The sequence below is a fragment of the Sceloporus occidentalis genome, unplaced genomic scaffold (assembly GCF_023333645.1).
Source record: "Sceloporus occidentalis isolate IW3139 unplaced genomic scaffold, rSceOcc1.0.p SCAF_12, whole genome shotgun sequence".
NCBI lineage: Eukaryota > Metazoa > Chordata > Lepidosauria > Squamata > Phrynosomatidae > Sceloporus > Sceloporus occidentalis.
Genome location: NW_028316992.1, coordinates 20,803,581 through 20,815,749, shown reverse-complemented (window position 1 = coordinate 20,815,749; position 12,169 = coordinate 20,803,581). Strand labels below are relative to the sequence as shown.

Here is a 12,169-nt window from a genome sequence, read left to right as displayed (position 1 = left end):
AAGTGTGCATGTTTTTTGCTACAGATAGATAGATATATAGATAGATAGAACGTAAGCAGGACAAAGGGACAATTCAGGGCAGGTCAGAGGGAGGAGGGCACAGGATGGAGCAAGCCTACCTCTCGCACCAGGGAGCTTTCCCTTTTTTTAAAAAAAATTGAAAATTATTTTTGGCAGACTATGTGCATGGTTTTTGCTTCAGGTAGAGATATAGATAGATAGAATGTGGCTGGCTGCCTGTTTCCCTTTCATTTCCGCTTCCAGCAGCAAAGCGCTTTGCAAACGCCTTTTTTTCTATGCGAATGCTACAATGCAAATGTTAAAAACGTTTGGCAAATTGATAAAGAATGCTTTTGCTACTGTCTCTAAGGAATTCAGGGGTAGCTAAGGGAAAACAATGGGTGCATGGCATTTCTGGCATTCCGAGGTGAGGAATTTATTATTATTATTATTATTATTATTATTATTATTATTATTACTGTATATGAGGCATTCTGGGGTGGCAAGGAGGGAGGATGCAGGATGCAGAGATGGCATTAGATTGCATTTTTGGGCAAACGGGGCCAAGGGAAGATCCATAACCTGCCGTGACCTAAATCCCCACAACACAAACAGGAGGTTTTTAGGTTTGACAAAATATGCGCATACTGGGCGCCTGTTTTTTTTTAAAGGAGGGGGGAAAGGGGGAAAATCACACATCCAGTTGCCCAATCACTGTAAAAAATGTCACTTTGATGCAAGCAGAAGAGAATTTGATTAACAGCAAAGGAGGATTTTTTTCAAACTGGTTACCGCAAATGTCAACTCTCCGCTAAGAGCTGCGATGGCATCCAGGGGTATTTTGTAGTGAGCATTTGCTTCCGGAGAGATTCAGGGGGAGGGGGCCCAATTCTGCCCCGTTCCATCCAGGGCAAATAGCTCAGTCTGAATGGGGCCTTAGAAAACTAATCAAAGTATGTAATCCTCTGAAGGAGAGGGTGAATGAAAAGAAGAATGTACATGGAGAGTGGGGAGATAGAAGCCAAGATATAATATGCAATAGATGGCAATGGCAATCCCCCTCTGAAGAAACTTGCCAAGAAACCCTTGCGATAGGGTTGCTTCAAGGTCACCATAAACTGGAAACAATTTGAAGGTAAATCAATAACACACACATTTTTCTATTTACCTATACACACTAATAAACAACAAAACTAAAAAAAACCCTCTGACAATACTAACATTATTGACTTCCCACCCCCAGCTGATTAATATATTCCCCTATGTACAGTCCTCCCTCTGTTGTCGTGGTCTTATGCGCTAGGGATGGACGGAGGGGGAATGAATGGGGCACACGGAGCTTCCTGGCTTTGCAAATCAGCCAGCTGAGCTTCGATTCTAGCCTAAAGTTACCTGGGATGCACCTGCCTGGCGAAGTTGGAAGCAAAAACATGTGTGATAGTATCCAGATGCAGCCCAAATTAAAATTCAATTTGGCAGCAGTAAGTCGCTTTTTTAAACTGTGCAATAAACTCCATTAACAGACCGATATGTGGATGAACACCCCAACCTTTCTGGTCTAGAGGGCCTGACTGCATGATTGCTAAGCAAATCAGTCCCCTACTCCATTACATTTCATCCTGGACACACTGTCTTATTTCCTTTTCATTGTTCTTCAGTTGCTTCCCAGTTATTATTTTGCATGGTTTAAAAAATCATGGAATCATTCATCAGGCATAGCAACGTGTTAAACCTCTTTCTTAACAAATCATATGAAACTGTCATCAGTGCTGTGAAGGCAGAAAATACCCCCTGACATTGTTAAAATTGTTCTGATGTCTTGATGCATTTTTTTTCCTTACTCAAAATAAATTTTTATTAGAGTTCATGTTGAATATAATATTTTTTTTCTGTATAACTGTTCTTAAAGTCCAAGGATTTTCGGTTAGGTTGCATAGGCTTCTCAAGGTATGTTGTATCAAAGCATACTATGTATGCAAATCACAATCACATGCTACTCTATGTGGAAACTTTATCCCCATCCCTAAGTAAAGACTACAAAGACCCATAGTTGCCCAATTGAAAATACATACAATACTATAAATCTTATTTTTCTTTGGCACAGATTAGCTGTCACAGGTCCCTTGTGAGCCATAAAGAACAAATAAAGAAAAACTCGGTTGTCAATATATTATCGACAAATGGGATTATTCAGACCATGTATTGTATTGACTTTTTGCGGGTCATTGACCATAATAAATCTCATTTCATTTCATTTCAGACCATGAAAAAAAAAAAGGGATGAACATGGGATTAATGTCTGTTGTTCCCATGCATTTTGAATGCATCTGCTAAAGCTTTGGGCGAAGCCTACCCCAAAACCCACAGATCCTGGGATAATTGATCTTGGGATTTTTTTTTGTTAGTTTCCCAAAAAGATTTGCATTGTTGGCTATGTGCATAACCAATGTGAATAGACCAGGGATATACTGGAATAAAACTCTTCATGCCTTCAACGTGTTTCAAATATATCCACATGATCGACTCCATTGTTATTTGCGGTGTTGATACGTGTGAGCAACAGAACTTGCAGAGATGTGGTTCCGACAAAAAAAATTATTTTGAACAACAAAACTGGAATGCCTGAGATTATTTGCATACTTGTGCTAACAAAAACGTTTGAATAATAAGGCAACTTGAAAACTGCAGCTAATGGAAAATGCAACAGCTAGACTGCTGACATGACCACCATTCAAAAACCGAGCAACATTGATTTTAAAGGAACGGCATTGGTTGCCAATACAGTTCTGGTCTGAATCCAAGATGCTGGTGATACCATGTTATTCCCTAAATGGCTTTGGACTTCAGCGCTTGAAGGAGAGCCTCTCTCTTTGTGTGCCTGGCCAAGAAATGAAGCGTATTGGAAGGGCCCTCCTCTGTATCCTATCAGTAGAAGAAATACATTGTGGGAGGACACAATATATTTGTGCCCAGTTTGGTTGTGGAATACTCTCTCCTTGGAGGCCCAACTAGTGCCAATAATGGTATCATTTAGGCACAACATCAAAACATGGCTTTTTATTAAAGCCTTCAGGCCTAATCAATTTTACCCAGTTTGCACAGCTGCTCATTTTTAAAATGATAAATGATTTAATATACTTTTAGTCTTTCTAAAATTGTTATTATTATTTTATGTTCTAAATTTATTTTGTGGTAAGCTACCATGAGATGTTGGGATACAGAGTAGGACATAAATGTTTTAACTAATAAATAAACATATCTAATTTTAGAAGACGATTCACTGGATATAATGTCAATACAGAACAAGCTAGTTAGTGTTCCTAAGTGACACATCCCCTTCTTTTACACTGGTACACTGGTAGGTTTTGGGGCCAAAATTATGGATTTTGATATGACCCGTGGATAAGTCGAGGGTAAAACCTAGGAGCGTGTAACAAAATATCTAAAGGATGAAGCAAAGGAAAGCAATGCTAAAGAATTTGTCAATGACTTGGATGACAGAATTGGGGGCATACTTATCAAATTTGCAGATGACACCAAATTAGGAGGAATACCTAATACTCCTGAGGAGAGGATCAAAATTCAAAACGACCTGAGTAGACTAGAAAGCTGGGCCACAGCTAACAAAATGAAATTCAACACAGAGAAATGCAAGGTATTGCACTTAGGGCGGAAAAATGAAATGCACAGATATAGGATGGGGGACACCTGGCTAAACAAGATTACGTGTGAAAGGGATCTGAGAGTCCAAGTAGACCACAAGTTGAACATGAGTCAACAGTGTGATGTGGCAGCTAAAAAGGTCATTGCAATTTTAGGCTGCATCAGTAAAAGTATAGTGTCTAGATCAAGAGAAGTAATAGTGCCACTGTATTCTGCTTTGGTCAGGCACCACCTGGAGTATTGTGTCCAGTTCTGGGAACCACAGTTCAAAAAGGATGTGGAGAAACTGGAGCATGTCCAAAGGAAGGTGACTAAAATGGTCAAGGGTCTGGAAACCATGTCCTATATGAGGAACGACTTAGGGAGCTGGGGATGTTTAGCCTGGAGAAGAGAAGGTTAAGAGGTGATATGATAGCCCTATTTAAATATTTGAAGGGATGTCATATTGAGGAGGGAACAAGCTTGTTTTCTGCTGCTCCAGAGACTACAACATGGAACAATGGATGCAAGCTGCAGGAAAAGAGATTCTACCTAAACATTAGGAGGAACTTCCTGACAGTAAGGGCTGTTTGATAGTGGAACACATTCCCTTGGAGTGTATTGGAGTCTCCTTCTCTGGAGGTCTTTAAGCAGAGGTTGGATGACCATCTGTTGGGGATGCTTTGACTGAGAGTTCCTGCATGGCAGGGGGTTGGATTGGATGGCCCTTATGGTCTCTTCCCACTCTACGATTCTATGAGTCTATGAATTTACAAAATCCCAGCAGACCTAACTTGTGTGTTTGTGCTCACAGTAAGCTCACAGTAAAAGTTGGATAGATGAGACAGAGGTGTTTATCACATGGAGCTTTTTGCAGCTCAGATCTGATGGGACTGCGGGTCCAACGATGCGAATTCACGCAATAACGTGATGTGTTGGAGGCTCCTTCCATAGCGCTTCTGCAGTGAATCCAAAGTGACTCGTCATGAATTCGGAAAAAAGTCAATTCACAGAATTCGCTTCCAAGCTCACTTTGATTTCACTCCGAATTGATCTGGTGTGGAATGCAACTTTGCTTGTGCTCTGGTACACCACTGCAAACCCACACGGATTGCAAATTTCCCATTATGTGGCGCTGCAATTTCCCCCATTTCCTTTCACTTTCAGGGCAACTTTCAGGGCAACTCCTTTTTTTGGGAATATATACATGTGTGTATGTGCATGAATGTGAATATACAGATATGTATGTATATCTATCTAGCTAGCTATGTGTGTGTTGAAATTGCTGAAATGGAAGGGAAAATAAAAAAACCGGGGATGAAGAAGACACAGAAATATTCACACAATTACACGAAACAGGGAACAAGAACTTGCGCCCCCTTTCACCCCGGAAATGTATAAGGTCACGATGCGTTCAGACTCCCACTGAACATGTGCAAGGGTGCCGATTCGAATAGTTGAATCTGCATGGTATGCACCAGTGTGGTAATACAATTTGCACTCGCTCCACTTTTCGTGAATCCGGAACGGAAGGGCAACCAGGTGCGATAAAACATTCACATTACAACGTGAATTTGCATAGCTGAAAGAGGAGACACCCTGGATCTGAGCTGCAAAAACCTCCGTGTGAGGTGTGATAAACCTTGGAGTAGGAGTGCTTCCAGGAGAGATTATGCTCTTGCCTTTCACCAGAGGATAGTCCTCTCTTTTATAGGAGTTAAAGTACAGAACTAACATTGATCGTGTGGATAAGTCGATCCAGGTTTTTTGGGGGGTCGATATTTTATCACTAAAATTTCTGGACTTTTACATGAGTATATACAGTAATTATAGTTTCTTTCAATGTGTCTTTTAGATCCTGCATGTCAATCTTTGTTCTTTAAGGGAACAACAGTGACCTTTGGCTGATGCTGTAAAATGTTTCAGTTCCTATATTCAACCCGAGTTCTAGAAGGAGGCAGGAGATGATAAAACTATCAAATGAACCATTTATTAAGCAAATGCAACTCTGTTAGGAAAATAACTCTTGGAAGAAAAGGAGAAATAGTCAAGGGTGGACTCAAAAATACAGACATGTTAGTCTGGGAAAGTGGGGTCCAAAACACACTGCAGAAATAATCCAGTTTGAGACCGCTTTAACTGTCCTGGTTTAGTGCTAGGGAATCCTGGGGACTGTAGTTTTAATTGTGGCACCAGAGTTCTTTCTGACAGAGAAGGCTCAATGTCTCACAAAACTACATTTCCCAGGATTCCCTAGCATTGAGCCAGGGCAGTTAAAGTGGTCTTAAACTGGATTATTTCTGTAGTGTGTTTTGTTGTGCAAAAGGATCTCAGAGCACCTTGGAGACTAAGGTCCAAAACACACAGCAGAATAAACAATCCAGTTTGAGAATGCTTTAACTGCCCTGGCTCAATGCTAGGGAATCCTGGGAGCTGTAGTTTTAATAATAATAATAATAATAAAATTTTTATTTATATCCCGCCCTTCCTGCGATTTTTGTGAAGCATTTAGCCTTCTCTGTCAGAGAGAGAGTTCAGGTGCCATAATGAACTACAGTTCCCAGGATTCCCTAGTACTGAGCCAGGGGGCAGTTAAAGCGATCTCAAACTGGATCATTCCTGCAGTGTGTTTTGGACAGACCTAATGTCTGAAAGGTGCCCTGAGACCCTTTTGCGCACTAATTTCCCAGACTAACATTCATTATGGTTCATTCATTATGATAGTGTTATTATATCCGCCTCCTTCAAGAACAGGAGGACGGTTGAGGAGGAGCAGTACAGCCTCGTGAGGGGAGGACTACAGGGGCCAGAAGCCTTTGCGGCCCGCCATTTTGTTTCTGAGAGGCGACGCAGCTCGAGGAGGAAAGACTACATTTCCCAGCATCCTCTTCGGCTCAAAGGGCCTCCAGAGAGAGAGGAAGCCAAGCGGCCTAGTTCTGGAGGAGTTGGGTATCTGAAGCCTCTTGGCCGCGGTGGGTCTGCCAAAGAGGGGCGGCGGAGGGGGGAGGGAAAAGTGTGGTTGTGGTTGTTGTTGTGGTTGTGTGCCTTCCAATGATTTACCTAGTTGAGTCCAAAGAGATAGCCCTGTTAGTCTGTTGAATGAGTACATGGAGAGAGAGATCTTGCAGCCCCTTTGGGACTCACTGGAAGGAAGAAGTGGGCAGCTTTCCTAGACTAAAGTCTACTTCCTCAGATGCATATTGTTATTATTATTATTATTATTAGACCAATCTACTTCCTCAGATGCATATTATTATTATTATTAGACCAGTGCTTTACATAGTCATCAACCAAGATACAGATAAAACCTGCCTACAGCGTACAATCTAAAATCAAAAGCAGCAAAAATGATAAAATAACAGTTTATAATAATACAATATGTCAAAAATACATAGCAGATAACAATAAGAATCAAATAACATGGCCAATCACACTAACAATAAAAAGCGAAGAGGAGAGAGCTCAGACCAATGCAATTCTAGGCAGCATCAATAAAAGTATAGTGTCTAGATCAAGGCAAGTAATAGTGCCACTGTATTCTGCTCTGGTCAGGCCCCACCTGGAATATTGTGTCCAGTTCTGGGCACCACAATTCAAAAAGGACATTGAGAAACTGTAGTGTGTCCAAAGGAGGGCGACCAAAATGGTGAAGGGTCTGGAAACCATGCCCTATGAGGAACGACTCAGGGAGCTGGGGATGTTTAGCCTGGAGAAAAGAAGGTTAAGAGGTGATATGATAGCCCTGTTTAAATATCTGAAGGGATGTCACATTGAGGAGGGAGCAAGCTTGTTTTCTGCTGCTCCAGAGAACAGGACCCGAAACAATGGATGCAAGCTCCAGGAAAAGAGATTCCACCTCAACATTAGGAGGAACTTCCTGACAGTGAGAGCAGTTTGACAGAGGAACACACTCCATTGGAGAGTGGCGAAGTCTCCTTCCTTAGAGGTCTTCAAACAGGCTAGATGACCATCTGTCAGGAATGCTTTGACTGTGATTTCCTGCATGGCAGGGGGTTGGACTGAATGGCCTTTGTGATCTCTTCTAGCTCTCTGATTCTATGATTCTGTGTTCAAGGACCCATTCATTTGTCTTCTTGGCCATCCATGGTATCCTCAGCAATCTTTTCCAATAGCATATCTGTGAGCTCTTTTCAGTTTTCCTACTGGCAACCCAATATCCTGTACCTTTAATGGTGGCTTGGAAGAAGGAATTTTAAAAGGGTTTTACTTGTTAGTTCGTTGTGTTACCTGGTTTCAGCAGCAACACCTGCTGAAATCTTTTCCTCTGTGTATGTGTCTTCGAGTTACCTGTCGACTTAATGGCAATTCTATGGATTTCAGAGGATTTTTTTAGGTGAGGAATACTCCAGAGGTGATTTTGCTAGTTCCTTCCTCTGAAATATTAACCACATCGCCTGGTATTCATTGGCAGTCTCCCCTCCAGCTGCTAATTAGGGCTGACAGTGCATAGCTTCCAAGATCAGACAGGATCTGGTGCCTTTAGGGTCTTTAGGCCCTTTTTTACACAGCCACCAAAGTTATAGGAGCCCTTTGCAGTTTTCAGTCTGGCAGTCCTACTACTGCACTCCTGAGCTCACTGTTACCTAGGATGAGAAAGCTGTCCCTCCCTCTGTGGCTGTGTGACTTTGACCATTTTGCAGGAATTCCTGTGATGGAGCCTTTAGTCCATGGAAGACTCCCCCCTTTGCAAGGACAGGGTAAAATTGTCCTTGTTTACTCTCTGGAGTACAGCCCACAGACTCCCATGCCCTAGTAAGCATGAGTTTCTGAAATGATCCAGCTCTAGATATATTGATCTTTAGTTAGAACTGAGGCAGTCAGAAACAGAAAGTAGTTTCTCTGTATCACAATGAGATTAGCGTTTTAGATTCTTTCAGGCTACATCTGCACTGCAGAAACAATACAGTTCGACACCACTTAACTGCCATTAGAATTCTGGGATTTGTAGTTTTGTGAGATATTTAACCTTCTCTGTCAGAGGACTTTATCACACGAGGGAAAATCGGGGGTTTAAAGATTCAATGTCCTGGGGAAATCGTACATTTTACGATGGCATAGGCATATACCAAGGGATGCTGTGGCATAGTGGTTAAGATGCCAATTCTGACGACTGGAAGGTTGGCAGTTCAAGACACGAGTGCTGCGTGATGGGGTGAGCTCCTGTCACTAGCACCAACTTCTGCCAGTCTAGCAATTCGAAACCATGCAAATGCAAATAGATAAATAGGAAAGTAGCAGCATTTGGTCTAGTCATGCTGGCCGCATGACCATCCGAGTTGTCTTCAGACAACGCTGACTCTTCGGCTTAGAAACGGAGATGAGCACCATCCCCAACAGTCGGTTACAACTAGACACTCATGTCAAGGAACTACCTTTACCTTTATAGGCATAACCTGTTTGATGAAAAGACAAAATGCTGCAATATATATTTTAAATATATATTTTTTTCTTTAAAGGGCCGTGTTGCAAATTCACAATGTTTGGGGATTTATTTGATGAAGATTTCTCAGTTCTGTCGCACAATCAGTGTGGGAAGACTAAGCTGAAACTCAAAGATGCTGACCGACCATTTCCTAGAGAAAACACCAATTTAAGTGGAATAAAAAATCAGGGTGGAACATGCTACCTTAATTCACTACTTCAAACCCTGCTCTTCACGCCAGAATTTAGAGGTATAGTATTCATGTTAATTCTAATACATACTTATTTAAATGCCAGATCGATAACTCAAAGAACAGAAAGAGTCTTGTAGTATAATAAAGTTTAACAATTATATAACCTGAAAATGTACTCTTAGATAAAACTTGATACATTCGCACAACACGAGAAACCATAGATCAGTGGTTCCCAACCTTTCTAATGCTGCAACCCTTTAATACAGTTCCTCACGTTGTGGCAACCCCCAACCATACAATTATTTTCATTGCTACATGCAAATATGTGTTTTCTGATGGTCTTAGGTGACCCCTGTGAAAGGGTTGTTCAACCCCCAAAGGGGTCCTGACCCACAGGTTGGGAACCACTGCCATAGATTGTCTTGTGAATATGGGCAGTTCCTGTCTCTGGTTTGCTTTCCTCCCAGATCAACAGAGAATGAATCCAGGATTTGTTTGTTTTTTAGCTTCTTCCTCTGGTTTGTTAGGTGAGAAAAAACTTCCTGCTAGATATTGAGGAACAAAGCTCTGCGGTTTAAGTGCGACAGCAGCAAGTAGGACCAATCAAGCAGCACACTCCGGCACACTGTTCATTCATGGCAGTCCAGAGGTCATGTGGATCTGTCACTTCTTATAGCATGTTAATGTACTTTGTGTGATGGAATAGAAGTCTATGGGTATCTGTATACAAAAGCTTATGTCATTTTATTCAGATTTGATTAATACACAGTTGATTGACCTTGGAGCAACATCAACACCCCCACCTCACCTCGGTTGTACACCTTTGCATTATGTTAAATTATATTGAAATATCATGTTTTTTTAAAAATCAACTATTCCTTTTATTTTCTTTCAAATCTTTTAAAATAAACATTGGCCCCATACAGACAGGTCAAAATAAAGCTGCTTCGGATCACTTTGGAGTATGCTGTTTAAATGATGCATATGTCCTAAGAGGCCAGAAGCCACACCAAAGCCATGCTCCAATCCTAAGGAGCGTGGCTTTGGCGCAGCTTCCAGACCCTTAGGATGCATGCATCATTTAAACAGCATACCTCCAAAGTGATCTGAAGCAGCTTTATTTTGGCCTGTCTGTATGGGCCCATTCTTACCTTATTGAACTATAATAGTTAAAACATGTTCTTTTATTGCATATTCTGTGTTTGCATTTTTATTACATTGTTGCTTTGATTACTGAAACATAACAGTTGGAATAATATCTGGGTGCACTCTTGTTCTGATAGATAAATTAGTAGGAAGAGCTAAACACAGAAATGCTCTTGGAAAATCATTGTTACTTCTCTTTATCTTTCCAGAAGCATTGTTTTCCATAGGCCCTGAAGAACTTGGCTCTTTGGAGGACACCCATAAACCTGAATCAAAGGTGTTGAGTTGTACTTGAAATATTATCAGATTCAACTAGTACACAGAGAATTAAAATGTTATTATCATGGAATGCATTTTACTTTATCTGCTTACCTGAACAACAGAACAAAGATCTTTCATTATAAATACTTCTGCAATGCTTTCAGTATACAGTGCGCCCGTGTTATACATGGTCACACTATACTTGGCTTTCAGCATGTGTGGCGCAAGGGGCAGTGCGCCCTATTTAGTTGAATGGGGCGTGTGCCTGAGGCACATGTGCGCTGCTGCGCTGCCACGGCACCGCCGCATGCACGAGCCCCATTACTTTCAATGGGGCTTGAGCATACAAGTTCTTTTTTACCTGGGGGGGGGGGGTCCGAAACGGATCCCCCGTGTAAAAAAAGGGTGCACTGTAGTTCATAGAACCACCTATTGAGCATTTGAAAGATTTATAGTGGTGTAATCTTTCTGTTTTGAACCATTAGTTTTATTTTCCACATGATACACTTTGAGAAGAGAGCTAGAGATGTAGTTGCTTTGTGTAATCTTGTTAAAATCTGGACCACTAATGTCTGACATAAAGTTTCTTCTAACTTATGGAAACCCTAACGGGAACCTTTCACAGGGTTTTCTTGACAAGATTTGGTTAGAGGCAGTTTTGCTTGTGCCTTCATGTTCTTCTGAGGCTGACAGAGTATGACTTGCCCCAGTTTGTTTCTGCCACTGAATGAAGATCCAGACCCTAGTTTCTCAGAGTCTTTGCCCAGTACTGAACCCACTGGACCATGCTGGCTCTAGATAGTTAATAGTAATGTTTATAAATAACAAAATGCACAGTAAAAAAAGATGATGGACTGTGCCTAAACTTATATTGTAACAGACAAGAGAGGAGGCTAAATACGTGAATTGAAGTGCTTATTAACAGACAAAAGAGTGGGGGCATAGAAATCTTGTATAGAAACAGTAGTCAATGGTGATGTTTGAAAATTTAGAGGTAGATGGGGACTAGAAAGAGAAAATGTGTTACAAGGTGCCAGCATGTGGGTCTGGCAGCAGTCTTAAAGTTTACCTGTGTGCTGTTGGTGGTTTGCAACAGAATAGAAAGGGTATGACAGTGACAAATCCACATGGAGACCTTTTGTGTGTAGTAACTGCTGTGTGGATGGGATTTCAAATGGTACTCATAGGTGGTACCATTTTTTTTTGTGTGTGGAAGCTGTTTTTGGATGAGACTTTTTCTTTCTTTTTAAAAAATATATCATCTAAAATCCGCATAAGATAATACAGGAATAAGACAAAAAGAAGGGGGGGGGAGGAAATTATCACATTGACTAAAATAATGCAACAAACATACAGAATGTCTGTTTGTTTGTTATATAGAATGGCCAAATTACTAATGATGAGAATTTTCACTTGATAGTAGACATTAACAAAAGTAAAGTTCACTAAATGTGTGATCTGATCAAAGTCAAACATACTTCAGT

At 41.1% G+C, this 12,169-nt stretch overlaps 1 protein-coding gene across 2 annotated transcripts in view; it reads left to right on the top strand.

Annotated features, from left to right (window-relative positions):
• Window positions 1-6,414: 6,414 nt before the first annotated feature.
• The window catches only part of USP40 (ubiquitin specific peptidase 40), a 59,799-nt gene continuing 54,044 nt past the window's right edge, over window positions 6,415-12,169 (top strand). Inside the window, exons 1-3 of one of the 2 annotated variants that reach the window (XM_089477645.1) lie at window positions 6,415-6,614; window positions 9,120-9,335; window positions 10,634-10,701. In XM_089477645.1, the coding sequence (XP_089333771.1) occupies window positions 9,140-9,335; window positions 10,634-10,701 (264 nt within the window). In that variant the 5' untranslated portion in view covers window positions 6,415-6,614; window positions 9,120-9,139. The remainder of the gene's footprint in view (window positions 6,615-9,119; window positions 9,336-10,633; window positions 10,702-12,169) is intronic. The other variant, XM_089477644.1, reaches the window with a different exon arrangement.